Source organism: Poecilia mexicana, unplaced genomic scaffold, assembly GCF_051168715.1.
Source record: "Poecilia mexicana isolate PSO_F unplaced genomic scaffold, ASM5116871v1 scaffold_7, whole genome shotgun sequence".
In the NCBI taxonomy this organism is placed as follows: domain Eukaryota; kingdom Metazoa; phylum Chordata; class Actinopteri; order Cyprinodontiformes; family Poeciliidae; genus Poecilia; species Poecilia mexicana.
This window is the reverse complement of record NW_028263376.1, coordinates 4167128-4193490: the sequence shown is the minus strand read 5'-3', so window position 1 is coordinate 4193490 and position 26363 is coordinate 4167128. Positions and strand designations below refer to the sequence as shown.

Below are 26363 nucleotides of genomic sequence, written 5' to 3'. Positions count from 1 at the left end.
ATAAACTGATTCCTAGCCACCTAGGCCCCAACACATGTCTGGCACTAACAATTTTAACTAAAACTCTATTTTTTAAGTTCTGCTAAAGAAAATCATCCTACTGCATGCTTCTCCCACCACCGTGTTTCACCATTGAGATGTTGTGTTCAGGGTGATGTGCTTTGCTATGTTTGTATTCAGGGCAGAAAATATCATTTTGATCTCATCTGATCAGAGCAAAGTCCTTCAACATGTTTTGCTGTGTCCTTGTGCTGGGAAATGAGCCAAGTCTAGTCTCAAGGTGGCCCAGCATCATCTCACATCAAGTATTAGCTAACATATTAATGAATAAATAACAGGAAAAGGAAAGAACTCCAACATTACATAAACCAAACTGTATGAGAAGCAGCGCTGTGAACAGTCCATAAAAGTGGAATGTGTTTGCACACACTGCCACATGTAAGTGAAGCATTGTAAAGTGCTGTACATGTCTCATCTGGAGCCTTTGAGGTTAGAATGAAGACATTTAAATGATTTATGATGTAAACCAGCTTTCACACACACTCCCTGCTACTCCTCCTTCCACTCACAACACTTTCTGAGGCCTGCCTCTCTCCGTCCTGAACCAATTGTAATGCTCCAAGCAGGCGAGCCTTCACAGGGCCAATCCCCTGATTTAACGGGTTCCCAGCTTGTGATCATGTGACGGTTAAGTGATCCGCCAGGCCTTCAAAGTGAGTGAGTGCATGAATGTGTGTGTGTATGTGTGTGTAAGAGAGAGAGGGAGGGAAAGAGAGAGAGGCATAAGGATATGCAAAGAGCAAAGCTCGTGTGTTGGAGTTGCACTGCCAATGCGTGCTGTTACGCACAGAAACCTTCGTCCAGAACTGGAGCGCACGGTGCGAAGGAGCTGGGTTTAGTTTCCTTGCATTGACAGGTGAGCTCATTTTGCTTTTAACCAAAAATGCATGATCTCTTATGCACTGATGAGTAAATAGAAACTTGTGTCATCTGGAAACATGAGCAACATGAGCTTCTGTCTGTTCTCTTTCTGGTGAAAAAACACCAAACTTTGAACAAATATCTTGGTTTTTCATTAAACCAAAGCCTAACTGAGATTGTGGTTGGACTTGCAGTCTCAGGCTGCAGGGTTGAACATGCCACGAATGCTGAGGAGAAACCCTTCAGGTCAAACCCCACGGTGCTGTTAAAGAGAGCATCCTGCTGTCAAAGCCCTTTTTTGACGTTCCACACCCGCAGAGTTACTTCAGGACAAATGACTTCAGTCTTGGCCAAAGTGAGGTGTACTCTCTCCTCGCAAACTTTTTCCCCTTCCATGAGGCATAGCCACAGCTGCAGACCCCCCTCCTCTGGCGATCCATGTAATTTGATGTTACCCCCAAATGTAACCGCCTTCATAAGATCTCAAATTACTGAATGTGAAATTGAATACAAATTTATTTGAGTTAAGCACTGTGTAGTTGTGTCAGCCACTTGAATTAAACATCAGATTTTACTTGAGATATGTGGAGCTTTTCATAGAAACTGTTTTTCTTCTTTATAGGAAACAGCCTTACAGAAAGAGGGGAAGGCGGAGGCAGTCCTTTCAGTTCTTAGACACTATTGAGGATTTCATATGGATTTCAGACTCATGTTAAACATCAGGGCCACTCATTTCCTCCAAAGCCATCTGATGTTGTCTAGTATTTTTAATCCGTGTAAATGTAGTGGCAGAGCATTGTTCCTGAGCTGCTGAGTGTATAAAAATAGAGAATAAATCCTTTGCTCATGGATCATCCTACTGAAACTCTGTGTATTCTAAACTGATTTGACATATGAATGCACTTTGTGGTTAGTCTGCAGGAAGTTGGAAGATTATTTTCCTCATTCTAATCTCACAGTGCAAGAAAATCTCTATTGCTCAGATTAGCATGAATTAAGGACCATGAAGGGAGACAAATAGAAACACTGTTCAGTGACCATGTGGCTTTAATCTTAAAAGTGGTGAGAAAAGAGGAACGCCTGATTCCACATGGTCAGCTTGAAGCCTGGACCAGCAGCTGCAAATTCGACACACACATTCATACACATGCACGCACACACACATTCCAGTTCCCTAACATGTGGTTCCCTTCCCTTTTGAAGTGTCATAAGTTTGCAGAGCTTCCAAACAAGCAGCAGGTATTTGACAGGGACCAGAAAGGTATAATAATTTTTAGTCTGGTGGTTTGCTGTGTAATGAAGGACCCCAAAGGGACTACTGTGTACCTCACAGTATGACCACACTCAGTGTAGCTGTGGTGTGATTAGAAATGCCTAACTCAAACTGATATATCCAAAGTCTGCTTGTTAGTCAAACTGGGAACTCCGTTGTACTCAACCATGGTGCAACTTGCATGTTAGGCCATATCCAGGCCTCTTTGGAATCACTTTTGAGAAGTCTAGTAAAGCTTGTGTCATTGTTAAATATTTGTTTCTTTTACAGAAAAAAGAAAAGAATCTTCATCAACAGTTTGATCGTCAGTGCCCAGCAAAGTCAGCAGTCATCAATCCCCACAGGAATGGTTGATCACTTGCCACTTGGTGAGGAGACCTTCCTGTATTATTCCTGCTCTCCAGGGTCCGACTACTGGTGCGCGTCTCGCCACACCAAGGGTGGTGTTTCGCAGGGCATCATGGTGACTGATGCGGGCACCTATCAGCACCACCCTTACCAAGGGCTGACGCTCTCCTCCTCGACTTGCCTCTCTGAAGATGACCTCAGCGACTCCTCCAGCCCGCGCTCCTCCCTCTGTTCCAGCCCCGAGTCCACATCTTCAGCATCACGGAGCGTTTTTTGCTCTAGCTATGAAAGCAGGAGCAACAGGAGCAGTGGGTGCTCCAACTCATCAGGAGGAGAGAATCAAGAGAGTCTTTTGGACCTCCTTCTCTCACAGGCCTCCCTTACAACCTCATTCAGCTCCAGTAGCGGCAACATTTCTGTTTCCTCCTCTCTTTCCTTCTCTTCTCCAGCTTCCTCTACCTCCTCATCTCCATCATCCCCTTTTTTGCCCATGGGCCTAGCATGGGAGCCCAAGAGGGAGCAGCGAATTGGAGTCCAGCAGCACTTGACCAAAGAGGAGTGCTTTGAATTCCCAGTTTTCCTTGATGAGCTGCAGGATCCTGAAGCACTTCTCTTTCAGCCAACTCTAGAGGAGATTGAAGAGTTCCTTGAAGAGAACATGATGGTAGCAATGGAGAAGGAAGAGAATGGGAGTGATGAGGAAATGTCACCTCCCATGTCTATGTCAGATGATACGGAGTCAGAGGGTTCAATGACACTCGCAGCAAAACCTGAATCACCATCCCAGAACTCAGATCAAACTGTCCCTGTGGCCTCCAAGTCAGAGGCTAAGTATGCTGCATGTGCATCAGATACAGGCAGCTCACCAGTGACAGAAGGCGATAGCTGTGTAACTACTTCCACTGACAGTTGTGTTGATGGGATCAAGAAGGAAGACTGTGGATCACTAACACCTTTGACACCAGAAAGTGCTACCATTGCCTCAAGTGTGCCCGTCATCCTCCAAATCCAGCCCATACAGGTCAAACAAGAACCAAATTCCAGTGCTGCATCAGACACCATCCCGGATCAGTCCCATAAAACCCATTCCCAACCAACTGAATCCCCATCGTCTATCAAAATTGCCCAGCTCCTGGTCAACATCCAGGGGCAGACATTTGCTTTAGTGCCTCAGTTGCTTTCCCCTGCAACAACTAACTCAGGCAAAACAGCTCCATCCAAATTCGTCCGAATTGCACCAGTGCCCATTGCAGCCAAACCCAATGGGCTTGCGGAAGCGACGTTAGGCCTAGGAGGTTCGGCAGCGGGTGTCCTTACCGGAAGTCAGCGGTACCAGAAGAGCACAGTGGCAGACCTCATCAAAATGCACAAGTGCACATTTCCTGGCTGTAATAAGATGTACACCAAGAGTAGCCACCTCAAAGCACATCTGAGAAGACACACAGGGGAGAAACCCTTTGCATGCACGTGGCCTGGCTGTGGATGGAGGTGAGCAAACCAATGTTGATATATTAGTGCGAAAGTGACTCATGTGCCAACACATACCTATCATTAAACTGAAAGATGGACAGGAAGTGGGCAGTGTTATGCTACATAAGATAGCATAGCTATGAATTCTGCCAAGATTGACATAAATACTAATCGTGCCAATCTATGCTATGTTTGCCAGCTACTTTGTCACACTGGAGTCACACTGGCCATTTCTGCTTAGAACTAGACCAAACATAGTCCTGCAGTTTCAAAGTAGGCAACAATTTTACCACCATCATCACTTTTTCCATACCTTTACACTTCCCCACATCTGATATTACAGTAAACAAGGTCATCCACTTCCACTCCATATGGGACCATATAAATTAATTCACAGACATCTGTTGATAAAATGCTACTCAATCTGGAGAGTTTATTACATGTTATAAACAAGCATATCAACAGTGCCCTGTTTTGCTGAGTAATTATAGATAAGAAGTGACAAACTGTTTTCCTGTCCTGTTATCCTTTTTATGTAAGCTCTATTGCACTGGCAGATTGTCATACCTTTCAAAGAAACACTCCAAGGCAGAGTGTTTCTGCATATTCTCTTATGCAGAAAAATAGTTTGAGGAAAAAATGGTTGGATTTCAATCAGGAGGCTTATTTTCTATGGGAGCTCCACTATGGACTGTTCATTTTCAATTACAGTTTGTTCTTTTCTGCAAGCTGTGTCTCTCCCCTGCTATCAGTGTGTTTTTGAACCATGGCTAAGTTGCAGATTAGATAGGGCACCTTTTGAAGTCGTCCATAGGCAGACTTTGTCCCCTGTTAGTTATTGCACCTGTTTGCTCACCATCCACAACCACGGAATACACATTCATGCATCAAAAAGACTCTGAAGTTTTATTATATTTTGTGCCTGACATGATCACACATCCATGACACATCCACAAAGTCCGCTTTGTCAGGTTCCAGTTAGCGTACTACGCTGGAATCAAAGCCTCCATCTGAGTAGAAACATCCTATTTGTACTTTAACTCCAGGTTAATTCCGCCAACTTCTGAACTCCCGGTCAATAAATCCACCCTCTAAAGGTACATTAAGGGCTCAAGGCTGTACACAGAGTCTTGTGTATCTGCATTGCTACTGACAGGGTCAAGATAGGGTAAGAGTCAGGATCTTGGTCCAATCATAATAACAAGGACTCATGTTTAGGATTAACATAATATTTGGGAATAGAGTAAAAAGTAACTCTAATGATTCTATACCACTGTTTATGTTTGGTTTAGTTAAAGAAGCTCCAGTGTCATCAGTGAATATGGATATTGGTTCCTTTAAACATTGAACATGGTTTAAAAAAACTGCATTGCACTTACACCTTCCAGATGTCACAATTCACAATTTATGTTATTTTTATTGTCCTGTGTCTAAAAGGTTAGAAAATATAGGTCTATCGGCTGTCTAGAGATAAGAGATTAATTAAAAGACAAATGTACAGTGAGGAAATATCATACAGTTGGAGCACTTTTCTCCAGAGAATGGCTTTGAGATTGAACAATTAAAATCTGAAGTTTTTATTTATGAGGTTTGGACTGACTGGAGGAAAATGTTCTGACTTCCTGATTATCTTGTACCAATATTCTTTAGATAAAGAGGAAAGGCTCTGTACTCAGTGAATGGCTGACTTATGTATCAGGAGTGCATTTGACAATATACATCAGTTGAGCACAAACCAACAGCATTATCCCTGATTGTATGTGACAGAGCTCACTGCTCAAGGCATTAACCTCCAGCAAATAGACTGCATTAAGCACTGTAATCTTTTCATAAATCCAAGCACACAATGTCTGATTATGAGTAATGTGATCACATCTGTCACCATTCACTCACTCTGTCCTTCCACCATTGATGAAACATTCCCGGAAAGAGAAAGGCTTAGTTTGTGATACAGGATTTCTTTGGGATATATTTGCATGTGTGAACTTTTTCTTAGTTGATATGTCAAACAAATTACACATTTATTGGAGATGAAATGTTCCATATCTTGTTTTTTTAGAGTTAGCATGGCCTGAATTAACATCCTTTGGTCTAGTTAGACAAAAATCCACTGACAGTAGTTTAGTTTTTGCATAGCAACAGGATCATTCAAAAGAAAAGGCAGGAATCATTTCTAAATAATTTCTCTTGGTCAGTATTTTACTGAGGAATGAAGAAAAAAAAACAGGAAAAGTGCTGCTGTTGTGCTTGTATGTGCCAGCTAAACACATGAGTCATCTCATTCATCCAGATTTAACCCATTCTGTTTTGTTGTTGCAGTGTGTGTATCAGAACCCGCCTTAGTTGTGTGAGATTCATGACAGGCACAGCTTGAACATCATGTTCAAGCTGTGTATATATATATATATATATATATATATATATATATATATATATATATATATATATATATATATATATATATATATATATATATATATATATATATATATATATATATATATATATATACATATATATATATATGAGGGATATAACCATAGCATATGGTTATGAATTTTAATTCATAACCATATGCTATCCAATGCAGATATTAGACTGTCCACCTAGGAAGAAAAATCAATGTAAAACAAGGATACATTTTAAGTGCTCTCTTATATTGTGGGGAAAAATAGCAAAAGTGTAGGGTACTGGAAACATAGGCTTTTAAATCACAAATGCTACCATGAACTACACACTATGCATGGTTTAAAAAGATCATTTCAGAAGGGTACTTTTTTTTGTCTAGAGAAAAAAGGACATCTCCATTTGTGATTGTCCCTGCCTGTCTGTTTAAATGGACAACCATGTCTCAGTATGTTTGCAGTTGTGTCATACTCTTTCCACTGTCAGTTGATGGATTATCTATTGTGCAACTTTTCTTTGACATAGAAAGCCCTCCTGGACTCGTGTTTCTGTGTCTGGATCCAGAGTTGTGTTTTGGTGGTGGTCTGTTTCTCTGGGGGTTTTCTTTCCTCTGTCAATCTAAATGCATGCTCAGTATGAGGGATTGCTGCAAAGTTAACACATCAGTACAATCAACTATTGCAAATTCTAGTGCAGGAGCAGAGATACCTGCACACTGAGTGACTCGATGCAATTAGCAAGACTCAGAGGGGGTCCAACTACAAAATCCAAACACTTGGGTTTTTGATTAAATCACACATCCTATGTAGTATTTGTAAAGGTAATTGGTAACATTGGATTATATTGGACCAAATGGGGTTGAATTTGCATGCCTGCTATGCTTGTAAGCATATTTTCATACATCTTTGTGGTGTTCTCCTTCCACTTCCCAATGCTACATTACTTTGTTCTGGTCTCTCACACAAAATCCCCCCAAAATCCATTCCAAAATGTGGAAAAGTTTACATATCAATGGTCTGCACTCCTGTATAATTCAAAACGAATACATTTCCAAAACTTATGTAAGAAAAATAGTATATTTTTGGCCAAACATCATGTAGTTTTATGCATCTCAGACATTCAGGTCTCTGTTCCTTTTGGGAACCTTCAGTACACTAAAAATGGCACCTGCACGGTGTTTTTGTGTGTGCGTGCGTGCATGTGACTACAGCAATTTACTGTATTATAAAGTTGCCCCTTCACAGCCAGTTTCCTGCTGGACCAGGAAATGGACATAAACCAGTGAGGCAGGCACCCCTTACCCTCTGTAACTTTAGAAGAGCTCCCCATGTGTTGGCCCCTCTGAAGTAGAGAGAGGTGGTATTTCACTGGCTGCAGGCCAACAGGTTACTCAGTCAAAGCTGCATTTCTCTTTTCACCAAACTCTTTACCTTTCTTTTTTACATTTTGCCGTCTCAATCTGCCTTGCTGTTAGTAGTGCTATTGGACTGGATCACATACAACTTCCATGAGCTTGCAGTATTTCCAGCTCCCACCTGCTTGTAGACACTGATTCGTTCTCAGTGGCTAGGCGTTGAAGCAGAGTTTGCTGTAGCAACACTGCGGCGTGTGTGTACTTGTCATCTATCATCAGGTTTGTGGCTTGTTGTCTTTGATAACTGATTAATCTGCGATCACAACACCACAATCTGAGGTGATGACAGATGTATTACAGTTTGATTTAGCAATTCATTTGGACTCTCGGAGCAAAAGCAAGAGGCAAAACGAGAGGAGAGATTTTATTCTGTATCAAAAAGTGAAGATGACGCAGTGAACTGTGTACTGTACAAATACCGGCTGCAATGCAATTGTAACCAACCTGACTGCCCCACCTTCGGCGCTGCTTTTATGTTCGCGTAGCTGCAGAGTTGGCTTTAAGAACAAGCTGGGACAAAGCCTGCACATGTGTTTCCCACAGCACCCACACTGATATGTGTACTATGTGTCGCGCAGCAGCCACGCCAAGCTGCCTCCAGGACTCCAACCCACAATCAAAAGTGAAAAACACTTTTAGACGATCAACAGAAGTGCCCTCCACCCATGTAGCCATAAACTCCCTGACCTTGGTCACAATCCCTGAAATGTAGAGATTACAGAGCTCAGAAACCTCGACCATAAACATGGGATAATGAATTATGTCGAAGGAAAATGTTGGTGAGTCAAATTAAAAATGAGAAACATATGAGTTTTTCATGTTTGCTGAAATGCACCACCCTCTCTCTCCTGATGTAGCGGGTTATACTTGGACTCAGGCCTAGTGCCAGTATGTCAAGGAGCTGCACATGGTTTCTCTCATGCCCCTGCTTGAAGTTGGTTGTGCACCACTCCAGGGTTTAATGTCTGTATATGCGTCAGCCAAAGCTTACCATTGGCAAATGTAGAGCCACTTAGAGTACAGAGTTTACAGGAAAAGCTTTGATTTTCATCAAAGTAAAGACCTGAGCTTGTTGCTTTCTTCCAGATTTATCACCTTTGGTAGAAAACATCTACTTTAGTAACTTTGGGTCTGATTTAAATAGGGATGTGCGATATTGATTAGGTATTAAATCATAATATTGTCATTGGGACATCAAATCCTAAAAAGTTGGCTAAAGCAAAAAAAACAAAACTTTTTAGATGTTGCCATAAATTCTCAATAAATGAGCTATAATGCCTGACCTTCCTTTTCAGCAGGTAGAATATTATATTATTAAGACTTTGTTAAACCAAAGATATTCTGCTTATATTATTTACAGTGGTAAGCATCACTAACCAAAAATTTAATTGTTAAAGCAAAAATCATAAACATTAGTTTATTGCCAAAGTGATATGGCAACACAGTATTTAGTGGGAGCTAATTCTAAAGCACTAAATTTAAATTAATCTATGTTTATATTCACTATTTGCCAATGGCACATTACAACATAGATCATCACTCAACAGGGTCTAATTTGTTATAGTAAACCGACCAGAATGGTTGCGCTTCGGGAAGTGATTCTTTGGAACAGGCCTTTCACTCATGGTCTCCGTTTTATAATTGTTGAGTATTGCTAACTCTGTTGCCTAACTGACCGTGGTATGATTTTAGTTGGAAAGCACCGAGGACATCAGTAGATTTTAAACTGCTTACTATTGAGATACAAGATCTTGTTCTATATTGATGCATTCTGGGTACAGAATAAACATCATTGTCTGCATCTCATCACAGGTGGAGAACATAAGGAGAGGAAACAGAATTGCTGCATAAACAGTCTTAACCCATTTCATAATAAGAGCATGGATTTAAAACTCTAGTGACTTGAATTCTGAACAGTTGATAATCATCTACAACATTTTCAAAACATCCAAGGAAAACTTTCTCTTTAGAATGTATCTGGAAAAATATATTTAGGGTAAGCAAAGTGCGCTAAATGTTTTCAAAGTTAGCGAAAATTTTTAAGTGCTAATTGAAAAATGTGTTCCACTTTTAGCAAGTTAGCGGACATGTGCCCATATCTAATTATTTTAGTAATAGTTATTAATTATAGTCACTGAATTTAAATTCTGAAATCAAGACAAAAATGGAAAAAAAAGGGAAGAGTGGACCTTGCTTCAACTAAATAAATATGTTACATCAGAAAGCAGGAACTAACCAACTATTTGATTTAAAAAAAACTACTAACACACAGTTTTGCTGGACAGGAACTTTAACGAGAAGCAAACCTTCAACAATGGCACAACAATGATGGATAGTCTGGGTGGGTTTATTTCTGTTCTCAACAGGAATTGAAGCGTTGGCACATTGTTATGTACGTTGCTAATAATCCTGAGTTGTTAATCAGGATTACACAGACACAAGGTGTGCTGCTTTCTGATGACATGCAAAACAAACGTTATGTCATTGATTTTTTCAGAAAAATGAAAAACTCTCAGTTGTGTCTCATTCAAGATTGTAGGACGTCTGCAACCAATCACACTACGGTTGGTCAGGCGTTAATGCTCTGTAGATATCTTGGGCGATATCTTCAACCAGAGGGTAAAACACATGGATAGGATTGGATACAGCAGGATTTAGAAGAAAGTCTCAAAATATATGTTGGGAGTCAAAGGGTTGAATATAAAGCTCCAATTGTTATTTCTCTATCAACAATCAGTTCCATGACTTTATGGATTTTAAAACAAAATCATATTATCAACACACTTCTCTTGCCTTTGGACATAAAGAACGTCTTGTGACACCCTGACTGTTTGTTTTGGGAGGTTGTGGGAACCAACATACGGTAAAACAAGAGTGACTAGCTGTGCTCCCACTACTAGGATCACTTAAGTTCATTAGTGGAACACAACATTTACTTTGTTGACTTACGACCATAGGGCAGCGCTGTATTTATCAGTGCTAGACTGCAAATTGGGTAAAATTAGAAAGGCATTAGTGAAGTAGTTAACTGTACTACTTATTGGACATTTGGTGTGTGTAATGAGTTCTGATAGAGTATGAAAAAACTTTGGACCAATAACTTAATTACAAAAAACATTTTAACAAAGACTGTATTCTGTATGTCAGTCGCCGGTCAAGTTATTACAAGTCTGTCAAAAATAGTAATGTTTCATGTTGGCAAAGACTTCCAGGGTGGATTGTATTGAGTTTGAAACAACTATAATCTGTCCAAGTTGTGATTTACCACTGTAAATCAGTTATTTACTAGTGTAAATCACAACTTGGGCACCATTACCATTGCTTTTTGTTGAACAAGCTGCTTTTTTAATGTTGCTAGCTATCTGTAATATAAACTAAATAAACTAAAACACTCAGAGATTTACTGCAATTCAGAAGATTGCTGACAAATTCATAAAACTTGTAAAATTTTCATTCAGGTTTTAGCAAGTCATTTTACATTAGCAAGACAGACATAACTCTATTAATGAGCTACTATTGACCAAACTTCAACGTGCTTTTAATTTAAATCCAGCTTGTTGAGTTCTGACAGAATCTCTGTTCAGTTCAATATGAAATCTGTTATGGGAGTTAAAAACAGAAGCATGAAGTTCACTGGGGCTCCTGCTGTGTTAACTCTGCTCCAAGGATCCAAGTTAACTAAATTAAATGAATCATTGTGAAAAAAACAGGATGGTTTAAGGCAGTGGTTCCCAAACTTTTTCTCCTGGGCCCCCCCAGTGGTTTCCAAACTATTTCTGCCCCCCCTATGGCTTACAAATAGCTGTCTGGTTGAACGATGTGTGTGAGCGAAATGGGTGGGGGGCGGATTCTTAGAGACTCCCTGTTATGCTCAGCCCCGGCTCCAGACAAACAAGGTGGGGGGGAATCAACTTTTTGGGGGGCAAAATGAATCGTAGCTGAACATAGACAACAACACCAGTAGCCTACAAGCTACTTGTTAACAAGCTTAAGGTGCTGTATTGATATTAGCTAGCTAGTCATCTTTTAGCTAACATTACCTGTATCCAACAGCTTTACTCAACAGTCTGTTAGTTTGGGGTAAAAACTGTAAAAGTTCTTTGCGTTTTTGCTGGTTTGCTGCCATGATTCTAACACACCTGCGTAGCTCTGCACAGCAGCAACAGGTCTCCTTCACTGCTGCACAGGTCTGAACCCAGTGAGAGCGTCGTAGCGGTCATGTTGCGTTTAAAGGCGGCTCGGAAAAACAGGTTACGATATGTTAACAACGGATTAAACAGTTTTAACTGCTGATAAAAGTAACAGAGGACACAGATATGGGAAATGAGGAAAACCCTACTGTATCAAATTGACAGAAGAATAACAGAGAGTTGGCAATTCTAAGGTAAAAACCCAGCGCATACAGTGTTCATGTTTTGTTTTCTTTCATCCAGAGGCCCACGCCTCCCATGCAATGGCACAGCGCCCCCTCTAGGGGACGCGCCCCACAGTTTGGGAACCTCTGGTTTAAGGCAATTGGTTTCTATTCAATTCTCTAGTAATATTAACTGATTTGGTTTAAGAGTGTAAAAGGAGTGTAAAAGCTAATGGCTTTGTCTTTAACTCAAGATAGACCTTGAACTTTGGCCTGTCCTGGGATGTTTATTCTTGTTATTCACTTTGTAAAAGGATCAACTTTAAGATTTTGGTATTGCTCTATAAAGCACTAAACAGTCTTGGGCTGAAACAAACTTTTAAATTACTTGTCAAATATAAACCACCCTTGAGGTTTTCGGAGACCTCTGGTCCTGTTCCTATCCTGTTCCCAGGACCAGAACTGAACAAGGTCAGATTAGCATTTTATGTTCCTAGAATGTGAAACAAATTCCTTGAAAACCCGAGAACAGAAACTGTTTCCTTTAAATTTAGAGTGAGAAAAATAATTGTTTACAGAAACTTTTGATCAGCTTGGGATCTAAAATTATATTACATAATTATATTTATTTTTATGCAATGTTTGTCAAATTCTTTATTTTTATTTTAATATTTCTGTTGGCTTTGTGGCAAAAAAACAAAAATAAAATTTGTGTATGAATGATGCTGTGTATGCTTGGTCTTGTCTAGAAGTTGCTAAATATTATGAATAAATGTTTTTTTGTTGTTGTTGTTTTTTTTCCAATATCACAAAAGCAAGAAACAAATGAAACATTTACTCTGCCATCACGTTGACAGCTTTGGGCGTTTGGTGTTAAGCTGCTGTTACACTGTTTGCTATCTCAACTTGTATAATAGTATTATGATAAATATTTACTAGATGGGTTTAAAATTGAAACAAGAAAGCCAGTTTGTAGAACATCAAGTCATGCCACATCTTTGAAGTAAATGCTTTTGGCTCACCCTTTATAGAGGATGAGTGGATTAAAATTCATCACAAGAGAAGGAAGAAATACATTTCATTTGCAGTGAACTTACAGTGTCAATTTATATAATTATGTAGGATGTCAGGTGGTCAGATAACTAGAGCATTTGCTGACTTAATCAGAAATTAGTAGAATACAGTCTAAACTTTCAGCATAAACAATGATTAAACCTCCGTTGGCACAGACTGAGCATCTGCATAAGGTAGCATGAGATTAAGAGGTGTTAATCTTTAATATTTGTTGCAACATTTGAGCTACGCAGTAGATTCAATTGATTTGAATCAAATTGACGTCTCAGCTGTGATGCTTACCTGACGAAACCTTTTGAAATGACTAAGTATTTGCATTAGATGGTTTTGATGGCAATCCTATTGCAGCACCAGATGCGTAGAAAGGTGATACCGGTCTGTTATTTACAAAAGATGACATATGTTCCAGTGTCGTGACATCCAAGGCATAGCTGCAACCTCAAAACATGTTGATACAGACTGACCTTGAGTACAACACTGACCTGATTATTTGTTTATTGACCGTATGTCAGATAAGATGAGAAAGGCAAGACATAATAACGTAAGCTACATAGGTTTTTTATGTTTTTTTGAGGATTTTCTCTTCTTTTAGGCATGGGTCTTTCGAGTAATGAGTACGCCATTTGTGGTATGAGTGTCTGGAGTGCAAATAGGCAAACGTAACCACGAATGATGTTTTTACATCTCTGTGAATTATCACCTTCATGTCTAAAGCAGGCTGCAGCCACTGTGAAACTGATCTTTGTTACAGATTAATTTGATCTTAACAGCTTCACTAACTATACAGATGCACATGTAGTGCGCAGAGGCACTACTCTGTCATCCACTTAACCCTTCGCTGTCACAGCAGCTGAGCTGGCTGGAGCCCGTAGCGACCACGGCAGATCAGGACAGGAATAGACCTGGCCCAGGCTAACCGTGCTCATGTGTTGAGCTAAATATGGGATGGCTCTTTGACTTCACAGAGAAGTTGCATGCAAAGTATTACACCTCTCAGATTACCCTCATCTAAATAGACTGACAACTTTTTTTTATCTTATTGGGAAACGTGACTTAATTCAATACTTTCTTTTCAGGAAAGACTTTTTACCAAAGATTGGGTTTGTTTTTGTCTACTTTGAAGTACTTTAAATGTTTTAACACTTTTGGTCAGATTTAATTAGAAAAAAAAAAATTACAAATATATAATTTTTCGCTTGATAAAATGTGGTGGATCTCATTCGTTGGCTTCTTCGCCGCAGGTTCTCCCGGTCCGATGAGCTGTCAAGGCACCGCCGCTCCCACTCCGGTGTGAAGCCGTACCAATGCATCGTCTGCGAGAAGAAGTTTGCTCGCAGCGATCACCTGTCAAAACACCTCAAAGTCCACCGCTTTCCCCGAAGCAACAGGACAGGACGCTCTGTAAATGGACCCCTCTAACCCCCGACGTGACGGAGTGACGCTCAGTGGAGGAGACAGAGGGAGGGCTGGATGTCTGTGACGAAAGACTGAGGAGGACAGTCCAAAAACCCTTAAAAGGCCTCAGTAAAGGGCTGTATGTGCGTGTGACACGCGTTCTTGGTACTGTGATAATTTATTGGGGAACGAGCAGAAGACTGTACAAAACTAAACAGGAAACTGTTACTTGACGCAGCAATGTCACAGGTGGAATAAGCTTTTCATATATAGAAATTTCATCCTCAAATCTTTTAGCTTATATGTTTAGAAGACAAATTTACTATTTTTACACTTTTAGGAGTATCTTATGAACAAATCATCCATATCCATACTTTTTAAAATCCCTCTTTTTTTTCTTTTTTTTTACCTTTCTGGTAATTGTTTCTTTGAAAAGGAAAACAAATTATTGTCCAACAATGAACATGAAACATGAAAATGGAGCCTAAAAAATAAGAGGATGTTACAGCAGGCTTGGTTGAATTCTTTCTCAAGGATTTCAAAGTAGCAGATGCATCACCATTCCTCAAGCTTTAAAAAGGCTTCTTTGATGCCCCAGAATCTCAAAATTGGGAAAAATGTTGAAGAAGCTCCACAAAATAACAAAGCTCAATTTCATGTTGATTTACTGCTCTCCACTGTAAATCTTCACACTGTGTAATTAGCACTGGCACATAGGAAATTTTCAGTGGTCTGTCCCATCGGAGAATCTCTGAGTAAATTATGTTGTTTTACTGCAGTCTGAGTCAGTTTAATGTTGATTCTCCTCAAAAAGCTTCTATCACATCAAAACCTATTTTGATGGATGACTGTGAATTGAAGCTAAAGCTAATGGTGGATCCAAATGGTCCTGTGTGTCCGCATCACAACTTCTCTTTTATGACTTGGTGATATTTTGCCATATCATTCATAACTTTATGTAATTTCATTTGCCTCGTGTCACTGTTATGAAATAGCAGTAGACCTAATCTGAATAAGCTGAAACAAAATTAGTTTTTTCTCTTCCACTGCCAAACAAAAATAGATTTTGAATGTGAACATCAGTATAATTTATCTTGTCTGACTTAGAAATCACCCCTGGTTGACAAAATAAAGGTGTCCAAAGTAGAATTTAAGAGAAAAATTGGGTAAGATACTGGACCATTAAAAAATATACTGGAAAGTTCAAAAGATGGAAAGTTCATGTTTTCTAAAGGGAGGTTCGGTAAAGTTGTATGCAGTGTTAGTTTCTTTACTCTCTACTCTAGAAACAGGAGAGTTTGTACTCTGAGTACAAACTCTCAAGTTTCTGTGGTAGAAACTCTACAAGAAACTTCTAAAACGTTTCTACGAACTTTCTACAAGTTTGTAGAAGTGAAGAGAGACGCTCAGACAGATGGAAAACTAACAGTGAGATGCACCTTTTAGCTAGCTAGGTATTTTAAAAACCCAAACAGGAATTGTCCAGACTGACTTGGTTGTCAGGCTATGTCAGCAGATAATAACCATCTATACACCTTCGAAAGAGACACTCATTGTGAAATAGTTGACTTTTAACATCTACTTGAAAATTACATCTTGTAAAAATGAACATTTTCAGGTTTAGTTATTTGAATAAAATAAACTAAATTAACAGCCTTCCACTGCTCTGAGGATTATTTCACTGTTTTTACACCGTTGTTGCAATTCAGCAACTTTCTGTTAAAACTATTGCTGTTAATAACTGAAGAATCCCAGTGAAACAAAGCAACTGTCCCTCTAAGGCTTATACCAGGATCATTTTTTTTTGGGGGGGGGGTGGGGGGGATTTGTTTGGTTAATATCAATTATTCTGAGATCTGACCTGCAGATTTCAGTTTTTTACTAATTGCAATTTTTTATTATATATGTCTTAAACATAAAAATCAGAAATACTACAGAGAGAGTCATTTTAAAACACACAGAAAATGAAGACATTAGAGGAGTATTCTCATTTATGTATCAAACCACATATGAATAACATTCAGCTGATTCCTGGTAAACCCAGATCAGTGTACATGCTGTGTTTTGATGTATTTACTGATTGAACATAGTGGGACATTTTAGTTTGGCGTATTTTATGGGCACAACATCAAAATTTAGAACCATTGGTATTGAATCTTAGTAATAATCATGGAAAATTGGCTGATGTCAACCACTGAAACTTGGACTGGCAGAGAGTTAAAAATAAAAATACAGTGTCTTGTTCATAAACCATTGGTAGAGTCACTTTAATTTGTGGAGTGTTTGGGTTCTTCTTGAAAAAAATACAAAGAAACTTGAACAAATTTAACTGGAATGTTTTCTCTTTTCTTATTGGATTCGTTTAGACTGGAAGTTATTGCATCACGTAACTCATCTCATTTTTTTTCAAACAGGTTTGGGTAAACATAAAAAAAAACATCACTGAAATGAACATGTCATGTCTGCCTTTGTCCTTTTCTTTACGGGAACAGTGTTGGGCTTTTTGCCACATCACATTTTCCAAAAAATTAAGTTTTCCTCTTTTTTTCTCTCATCTCTGTATGATGCCATGTATCTCTTTATCTCAGCTGAACTTAAGCCAAATGTGCCACAGCAAGGCAGGACTTGGTTTCTGTGCCATAAATGTGACAGGTGTCAGTGTTTTTTATTCACATTTAAAACAATGATTGTTGAAAAGTTTTTTTTTTTTGTGTTCATTTTCTCAGTGATTGACGGATCTATTTGAATGTTCAGCACGTGGCCCTTGATGCTGTATGTAGAAAGTGTATTTGCTCTGTCAGGCATTCCTTCCATGCATACAGAAGACACACTTTTCTGAATGTGTATTAAAGATGTGATCCATGAATGTATGTAAATACTGTACATGCATCAGAAAGGACAACTGCTTGTAATGATATCTGTGATTGTGAAAGATTTTTTTTTTTTTTTGAAAATGTAGAGAAACTGTACATAACAAAATATTTTGAATATAAAAATATATATGTATACTGTAAAATAAGGAGAATATTTTTTCTGGTGTTCCTAGACCACATATGTTAAAGTGGCTCAGTGAGTATGTCAGGATATGGTTTCAGATTTACCTGACCATCTATTTTTCCAAAAACGTGCTATTACCAAAGTCATGTCAGCTGGTGAAATAGCAGCTTCTACATGATGCATCATAAAATATCTCCTGAGTTGTTTACAATATGTGGTCTGTACACACTAAAAATAAGAATTTACTCAAATTCTTATATATTTTTTGCTTTGTTCTACTATGTAAAACACATTTACAATAAAATTCTAAAACTTAAATCCTATTGTTGTTCATCTCTAACTGATTTATAGCAACTCATATTTTGGATGTGCTTTAACTTTAATAATCCCAGTTAGATTCAGTTCCCATTTTTGCAATATGTTTCCAATATTACTGGACTTCAAATGTTTTGTTTGGCTTTCAGTTTTTGTTTTTTTCTGGTATTGTAATTCAAAGTAGAGTTCCAGGGTTTCCAGGTGTGAAAAAGTTATGAAATGGAAAACAGAATATAGAAATATATTTGTGTTTGAAGAATTTACTCCTTAATCTGTGAGTTTAACCAATCCTGTTTCAAAAAGTGACTGAAAAGTTCTACTGAAGGTCCAAACTTTGATGTTTAAAGTCCTTAAGGGCACAAAACACATTTTTATGTAAAAAAGAAAAGAAAAAAAAGAAAAAAAAAAGATATATTTATATCATCAGGATCGTCAGACTGATTTAGATCAGTTCAAATGTTCAAATCTTGGCGCAGCAGTGGAGTTTTCTTGGCTAAATGCACATTTGTGAACTTTGTTGCCTTTAGTTTCTGTATGTTAGAACCAATGTTCCTACTCAGCATGAATTTCATGTATTTAAGCAAGTACAGCTTGGCCCACATTTGATTAGTAAATCAGTGGATTGAATTGATTTTTGTAAAGTGCCTTGAGATGACATGTTCCAAATTGGCGCTATATAAATAGACTGAACTGAATTGAACGTGAGTTCAGTCAGTGAATCGAAATGTTAAAATCGAGGTTTGGTTTGGCAAATTCAAAATAAAGCACGTCAAATTAATACCAATATGAAAACAACTCCATTTACTCCTTATTAACTGACTTTTGCACGGTAGGAAATGTTATAAGGAAAAGAAATTAGGAAAATCTCATTTTTTTCATTATTAAGGACAAGAAATCTATAAAACAATTTCTATATATTTAAAATAAAATTGTGTAGTTCTGCATTGCTTTCTTAATGTTTAACAATAAACAAAACACAATATTTATATTTAAAACCTTTTTAAAAAGTGTACATCTGCATCAGCTTCCTTTCTTGACTTTTTGCGCCTAATTTTTTTGAGGACAGCACTTCTGAGACTCCTGTTCTAAGAAATCTGAATAAGATGTTTTGACATAAAGAATGTGTAGGAACCCTGGACCCTGCCTTTTGTAGGCAGAATTTGGTACAATTAAATACCTGATTTGTATCAGAAATGGTTCTTTACAAGCATGATAGTCTCTTAAACAGTCTAACTGCGGTTTGCTTTCACACAGAACTGTGGCAAACGAACCAAACCCTGAGACAAACCTGTTCTCACCTCCCCTACCCCTCCTTCGCCTGTGGGGGCACTGCAGCAAGAACCACTTAAAGAAACAACACGAAAACCTCAGAAGAAGACACTGAACCCAACTTCCTTCTTCATAAAATGTAAAGAAAAATGGCGTGGTCTCAAGAGTTTAGCAGATGTTCAATAGACCCTTTTCACATGACGTCACACAACTTCCGTTTTGGCTCGAAGCTGTGTATCCTTTTGTTAGCTAGCTAACTACGTGACATAACTGTTCCTTAACCAGAACTTTTTACTGTTTTTGAACTATAACGTTTTAGGCTCTAATCTTGATCAGATTCTTAAATTATAGACTGGAGTTGCCACTCATCCCATAAAATAGTAATCAGTAATCAGATTAAAGTTATTTATCCAAATCACTGTGCATTAATATTTTATTTTGTATTTATTTTTATTCCTTCTGTGCGTCTTTGGGAGAGACTCAGTGACAGTTAGCAGCGACAGAAACATGAACAGTGCATGGAGATGCGCATTTTGTTGCTGGAAAAACAGAAATGTCGTCAAGTCCAACTGTTATTTGTGGCTTTTGTCTTGTTTTTTCTAAACTCATAAAAAATAATGATTCACCGGTCGCGTTTTTTGGGGGACTTGTGTTTGAACGTGAAGTTGCTCATTTGAGCTTGGAAATGAGCAGAGATACATAATCAGCCCCAGAATATTTAAAATACTATTCTAAACAACGTTGTTGGAAGCTGTCCTTTATTTTCCATTAATACAGAAAATGAACCTCTAAACGTTACATCACTGACAGGCGGCGGTGTATATGTTTCCTAACTGTGGCTAAAGCTGCTGCTAGCTGGTTTACTCATGATCGGAGGCTGGTTCCTTTGAATACAGTTGGAGAATGGTAAATTGACAACGACTAATAACGGTTATCTAACACGTAAAGACTGTTTTATAAAATACAGAAAGTGAACCTCTAAACGTTACAGCGCTGACAGAGAGTATATTTTTTCCTAAATGTGGCTAAAGCTGCTGCTAGGTGGTTTACTCTCCAATCGGAGGCTGTTTATTTTATACACAGTTAGAGAATGGTGAATTTACAATGATAAATAACAGCTATCTAACACTTAAATGCTGTTATTATTAAACTTACCCTTTATTATATCCTTAAGATTATGAGAATGCTGGAATTTTTCAGCTTGGTTCCCAAGGCAAAATCACACCGGAAGTAAAGATACCCAGTTTTGAGTTATGGCGGCCATTGTCTGACGTCACTGTGAAAAGGGTCTATTTGTCTTTTTTGTCGGCTGTTTGTTTTGGCTGTGTTTACCCAGAAGGCTTTGCGCTGTACCTCACTCCCTGCGTTTGGAGCAGTCTCCGGTCTACATCTGCATTTGAACCCCACCAGAGTTCACTTCAACCGAACCGAGACCCAGGTCTGTATACACTGTAAAAATATATGTATATTTAACAGCGATAAACAGTAAAACTATGACAGGAAAAATTATTAAAATATAAAGTGATCTAAAACTGTTAATTTGATGTGAAGTTACTGTAAATAAATGTATGTGTGAAAACAGTCATTTGAACAATTTTCCTCTGAGAAGCTTTTTTTTTTCTTTTTTTTTTTTTTTTATGAAAATTTCCATAAAGTTTATAATGGCAAAGCTTTGTAATTTTTCCATTTATTTGTTGGGGAAAAAAAATACACGTTTTAAAATACTTTATAGCTTTTCCTGGATATGAATGTATCCTGTAATATGACATGGCAATAGAAATACATGAATTACTCATTATAGCATGATATGTCAAAACTCAGAGTTGAAAGAAAGTGTTGTAAGTTTTTAGTGTCATTATTCAGAACCACAACTAACGCAGTTATCTTTCAGATCCTCTGCCCATATGAGAAACCGTCACTTCTTACAATTATTAAAATTGAACTGAACAAATATTAATTTAAAGTTCAGTTCAAACACAATTTGAGATTTCTGGATCCTTTATTCTGTTTGTAGAAACCCCAAAATGTGCATTTTCAGTTTTATTTTGACATTGGGACTGAATTAGAATTAAACAGGGATAAGTCTAGCCACTTTTAAGCTAGTCAAACATAAAATTAATTTAAAAAAACATTTAGCTAGTCTTATTCTATTTGGAGTCTAAAAGAAAGTTGTTTTTTTGCTACAGGTTAAATATTAGTTGCTCATAAACTTTCAACAGAATTTGAAGTGAAAAATTAAATGTTTTTAACATCTTTAAAAGATTTAATAAAAGGTAAATAGGTAAAGATCCACATATTCAGTGACTGCTGCTGGTTTCGAGAAATATTTTAATAGTAACACAGTCCAATAAAATGCTTAGATGTGTGTGTCTCAGAAGTAGACCCAAACAGACTGTTTCCCGGAAAGTTGCATAAGAAAGAAATCAGGAACACGTGAGCTTATGTCAGTATAAAATTTGGACCACATGGTAAATTTGCATGGAAATTATACCCCATTCTCTGGTCTTCCTATTTGCAGATATTTTTCCTCAAACCACTACACCCGCATCCCCTGACAGCCCCCCACCCTAAGCCTCTTCAACAACACTTTGAAGAGTGGATGTTTCTTGGCATGCATTTGCTGAGTCATTGTGGAAAAGCATAAAGGTGGCCTTTACGAAAGAGGTAGCAACTAACACCAAAACAAAAAAACCCGGGTGTCCCTGACTGCGCCGCTGTTGTCTCTAGACGTAGATCATGTTGATTTACGAGCCAGAGCTGCTTTAGAGGCACTCTGGGATTCAGCAGGAGGAGTTAATTCAACACATCTGGCCCTAAACTACCCTCCACACTCAAAAACGGGGCTCGTTTTTTTTTTTTTTTTGTTGATGTTCGTGTCCAAGGGTCTAATTTTTATTGTGGAGGGAAGAAAAAAAAAAAGAGGGAGCAGAGTGCATAAATTTGCCACACAACGAAACATAAAAATACGTAAGATTGTTTTGTCTTTAAGAGCATCACAAAGCATGTTCGAACACCCACTTTATACAGAGTTGGACATTCAGGCAGGAAGAAGCTGCAGGGCAGTCATTAACAAAACTCTGGAGAATGTCTGAATGACAAGGAAACTAACTGGAGTCTTTCGTGGAACATCCACAAAACTAAAACGGAAAGAAGTCCTGTATGTAAATCAAAGAGATCTCCTCTAGTTCCTCTTGCTGTTTACAGAAGTGAATTTCCTGCTAACTTTAATGTCTCAGAATGTCATTTGGCTCTAATTAACTCAGTGAGCCCCTGGCAGTTTTGCAGTTTCAGGCTTGTAGATGTCACACACACACACACACACACACACACATGCACACACCTACACACACACATATACATATACTGAGTGAATTTCCTCAGAAATGCCAAGGCATGCTCACAGTAGAAATTTTTTTTAAGAATCTCTAAAACTAACGTTTTTTTTTTGTTTGTTTTGTTTTTCACAAAAGCCAGCTCTGATGTACCTTTTGCAATTAAAGTTTAACACTACTGCTTGTTAGGAAGTACAGAAGCATAAGCAAATATTATGAATTCCAGTAGTAAGGCCATAAACGGCCCACATTTCATCAGGCATCCATTCCAGATGCACATTGTTGCAGGTGTGGCCAATCAAGGCAATTAAATCCATAAACCACAGAAAGATTCTGACTCTGGCACTACGTGGCTGTTCAGCGTGGCATAGCGAATTTTGTTGACAGGGTGTTATGATGAACATGGTGCCTACAGGAGCTGAAGATGCAGCTGTTTCTCTTTGGAATTTACAGAGGCCTAAACATCAAATCATCGTTGAAAAACTACCTCATCCAAGCGCACGTCTGATTGGCTGCACGTCATATTCAGCAGACTGAGTTCTTGTTTGTTCTTGGAGAAGACCACACACTGTGATATCGGGCCAAGACAATCCAACATATTGAATATCCTGGATTTTAGATTGGTTTGGCCCCGATGTTCTCCCAAGCAGACCAGATCACTCTCTTTAGAATATCTTAGGATTATCGTAAGAGTCCTGCCAATAATCAAGGCATATTTAAGAATGTCAGAAAGGGGAATTCGGGACCAAAAGTGGCATAAAAATCTTGCCTTGTGAACTTGGTATAAAGGGTTGTGTTCATCCGACAGCCAGCCTGGGTAAAGAAACCATCTCTTTGGTACTGATTTTTTTTTTTTTTTTTTTTTTTTTTTTTTAAAGCACTTTGTCGTGTTGACCTGAAGACAAAACCTTAAAGAGTTTGTGTCCAGAATGTGTAAGGTTTGCAGGGGTGTTTTCCTGAGCCTACACCTGTAAAAGTCTTGAATGGTGGGAAGTGATGCTCTTTGTAGACCTGATTGCTCACGACAGTCTGGTCTTATCCTGTTTGGTGGATGGGCCAAACCACACAGTGATGGACAAACACAAGACAGACTGAATAATGGATGACCAGCAGATCTGTGCAGGGTTTGGACTTCCTGAGTTGCCACAGGAAGTCCAGTCTTAGCTTGGCTGTTCTTGCAAGCTCTGTCTATATATGGGGACAGTTCCATTTCTAACTAATATTCGAGCAGTAAGAATATTTTTGAAAGGTTCAGCAGTTTGTTTCCCTCTGAAATCACAGTGCCTGTTCCTCAGTGCCTTTGAGCAAGACACTAAAATAGACAAATTAAGACTCAAAAACATTGTCATCTCTGTTGGAAGGGGGTCAGTCATTCTTATGACTCTAATGCCACTGCAATAACTTGTGTTGTCTAGGGTTGCTAATAAAATCTCCTACATGTTGCCTGTGTATCAACCAAAACAAATGTTTGCTGAAAGATTTGGATGATCTTCAAGCTTCTACTTTTAGGATAAGCTAATTGCTTTTCTGATTCTTAAATGGTTGCCAACAGCTGTGTGCACTCATCACTTGATGAATATCCTGAGGGAGTTGGGGTGGGGGTAGTGGGAGTTGTGGAGGACACTGTACACAAATCTGAAGGTCAGAAGCAAGTTACCCCTCAGCAAACCATGACAGAACATGTGCTGATTTGACATTTGAGATCACATGATGACAGTTGTGCAACTTCTACAACTGTCAGCCAACTTCAGGCTCAGACTGTTGCCTTGGTGAAAATATTTGATATATGGAGGGAACTGATTACTTTCTAACTAACCAGGATTTAACTTTGTGATCCAGGATGTCAAACTCTGCCATTTTCAGTAGCTGCGTTTACATTGACCATATAATTGCACAAAATGAAATTACAAAAATACATGTACTTAATGGAAACACACCAATTTCTAATAAGAAGTTTTTGTGCCAGGATGAGGTGGTTTTAAGTTGAATCAAAATTAGTGTATTTTGCAGAACTGCAATGGAAACACTGTTTTTGCATCTTGCGAGTTGCGATCAACAACAACTACTGGAAAAGATGGAGAAGACGGCAGGAAGTGGTTGAAAGATGATGGTGCAGTATGTTTTTTTAAAGACTTCTTGCATAAACAAAACTTATTCCTGTGTGATTTCAACTCTTTCTTATTTTAAGGAAATGCTGCAATTGTGATTTTTTTTTTAACAGTAGCCCAGAACAGTAGCACATAATCATAATCCTCATTTGCTCCCTAAGCTGACCTTTTCTCTGTATGTTTAATTACAGGTCAAAGAGGAATTCATTTTGAAATGTTTCTGTGCAGCTAAACAAACACAGCAAGTCAAACCTGAATGCATAAAGAATGTTTACGTGCAAAAGTGACCTGTTGGTGTACTTCTTATTAAAACCTACAAGAATCCATTTAGTTGCTTATAATAATGACCTTCCACATTTCTGACATTTACATGCACTCAAAAGGCCCAGTTATGTAGGTATTCATGTAACAACAAATGTCACTGTTAAGAAGTTATTTTAAAGCTTATAGCGCTGGCAGAGATGATAGCAAGTTGAGATCCCGTTGTAAAAAGCTGTAAGGTGGGTCCTCCTAACATGTTTTTTTTTTCATTGCATAATCCCTTTTTTTCGACAATAAACATTCAAACCAATGTTTCTGTCTATTGAGTTGCAGAAGTTCTTTAGGTGTTCTTTTTTTTTTCTTTAGTTGTGATAACCGTTTAATATGTGTGTATTCCCTTTAAAGCTGTTTATTTTTTCTGTTTTTGTTTTAAAATGACAGAAGCTTTACTAAATTACCGGGCAGTAAAGTAATTCAGTCACAGCTGCTGAATGGAGCGCTGTGTTTGCTTTGTGCGTACTAAACCACGGGTAAAGGGTGATTCAGCTGTTTCACAGCTGTGTATACTTGGAAGATTCCACTGAGGGGTTCAAAATTTACCAAAATTACAGCAACAGTGTGATTGCTGCAACCTTCTATAATCTGCAAGAGCAACTCAGGAACGGGTGCTGATAGATGGGATGAGGCAAGTGTTAGAGTGAATGGACCCTTGCTAGGTTTTTTCATATAAATTGTTGTGATGATTCACCAGAAAACTCTGATGCAACTTTAATGAGGTTTTTTTTTTATCTCATCTATTTACAGAAGGCAGAATTCCACTTCCTTGCATAAGAGGCTACTCAACATTGTATCAGGATTCTTCACTGACACAGAACTCTTTTATTCTCAGAACAAATGATTTTCCAGATGTCTCAAACAATCACAAACCATATTCATATGACAAAAAACTTTGCACCATTCTTCTGCTGGCCATCTTTGTTCTTTCGTCAGTCTTTGTCTTTTTTTGGAGGAAAAAGTGGTGTATTTTCTGCTTTTCATATTACCAGGTTGTCGTGCAAAAGTCTTTGCCTCATCGTTTTTGCAGATGTTTTCACACCTACCAACTGCCAATGTTGAGCACTGTTGGTTCTTTTGTTGGCAGCCCACAGAAGGGAGCTGGAGATGCACTGCAGTCTAGATGGCCGTATTGCTAAAACCGCAGACAGACCAGCCGCTGTACATGTCAAGTTGTTGGAATGGGATTACAAACCTGTGTGCGTGTGTGTGTATGTTGTTTCAGGTGTGTAGAGTTGCTTGAAGATATTACAATGCACAGGCAGTCAGAAGATTATATGAATTAAAACATGGTTCACCTGGAATTCCATAAAGGTGTTTTCTCATAAACCCGCTGGCATATGGTTAGTATAAGGGCACACACAGCTAATGA

The 26363-nt window shown here is 38.4% G+C and overlaps 1 protein-coding gene across 1 annotated transcript; it reads left to right on the top strand.

Moving 5' to 3' along the window:
• Window positions 1–522: 522 nt before the first annotated feature.
• LOC106915449 (Krueppel-like factor 15) lies at window positions 523–17970 on the top strand. The gene is made up of 3 exons (XM_014983044.2): window positions 523–916; window positions 2465–4030; window positions 14502–17970. The coding sequence occupies exons 2-3, from the start codon at window positions 2541–2543 to the stop codon at window positions 14677–14679; spliced, it is 1668 nt and encodes a 555-aa protein (XP_014838530.2). The 5' UTR covers window positions 523–916; window positions 2465–2540; the 3' UTR covers window positions 14680–17970.
• The last annotated feature ends 8393 nt before the right edge of the window (window positions 17971–26363 follow it).